At 60.8% G+C, this 755-nt stretch overlaps 1 protein-coding gene across 1 annotated transcript in view; it reads left to right on the top strand.

The window, feature by feature from the left end:
* The window catches only part of ATP6V1B1 (ATPase H+ transporting V1 subunit B1), a 15,575-nt gene that overhangs the window by 13,249 nt on the left and 1,571 nt on the right, over positions 1 to 755 (top strand). Inside the window, exon 6 of the mRNA XM_021395523.1 lies at positions 312 to 613. Within this exon, the coding sequence (XP_021251198.1) occupies positions 312 to 613 (302 nt within the window). The remainder of the gene's footprint in view (positions 1 to 311; positions 614 to 755) is intronic.

The following is a 755-nucleotide window of genomic DNA, read 5'->3' as shown; positions in this document are numbered from 1 at the left end:
GTCTTCATGTCCCCATGTCCCCGTGTCCCCGTGTCCCCATGTCCTTCTGTCCTCATGTCCTCATGTCCCCATACCACTATGTCTTCATGACTCCGTGTCCCCATGTCCCCGTGTCCCTGTGTCCCCATGTCCCTGTGTCCCCATGTCCTCATGTCCCCATACCATTATGTCTTCATGACCCCATGTTCCTGTGTCCTTGTGTCCCCATGTCCCCGTGCCCCCATGTCCCCGTGTCCCCATGTCCCCATGTCCCGATGTCCTCATGTCCCCATACCACCATGTCTTCATGACCCCATGTCTTCATGTCCTTGTGTCCCCATGTCCCCACATCCCCGTATCCCTATGTCTTCATGTCCCCATGTCCCTACATCCCCATGTCTTCATGTCCTTGTGTCTCTGTGTCCCCATATCCCCGTGTCCCCGTGTCCCCATGCCCATGTCCCCATGTCCCCTGCCCCACAGGTGTCGGCTGCCAGGGAGGAGGTTCCTGGGCGCCGTGGCTTCCCGGGGTACATGTACACGGACCTGGCCACCATCTACGAGCGCGCGGGGCGCGTGGAGGGCCGCGGCGGCTCCATCACACAGATCCCCATCCTCACCATGCCCAACGACGGTGCGCCGATGTGGGGCGCTGTGGGGTGGGCGCTGTGGGGCACGGGAGCCCCAAATGTGTTGGGGGAGTTTGGGGGGTCAGGCTTGGTTGTGTTCTGGGTGCTGGGAGAAGAGCTGGGCCTCCTCCTTCTAGTAATCTTTTT

This window comes from Numida meleagris, chromosome 4 (assembly GCF_002078875.1).
Source record: "Numida meleagris isolate 19003 breed g44 Domestic line chromosome 4, NumMel1.0, whole genome shotgun sequence".
Lineage (NCBI taxonomy): Eukaryota > Metazoa > Chordata > Aves > Galliformes > Numididae > Numida > Numida meleagris.
The sequence above is the reverse complement of the archived record's forward strand: the minus strand, read 5'-3'. Positions and strand labels throughout refer to the sequence as shown.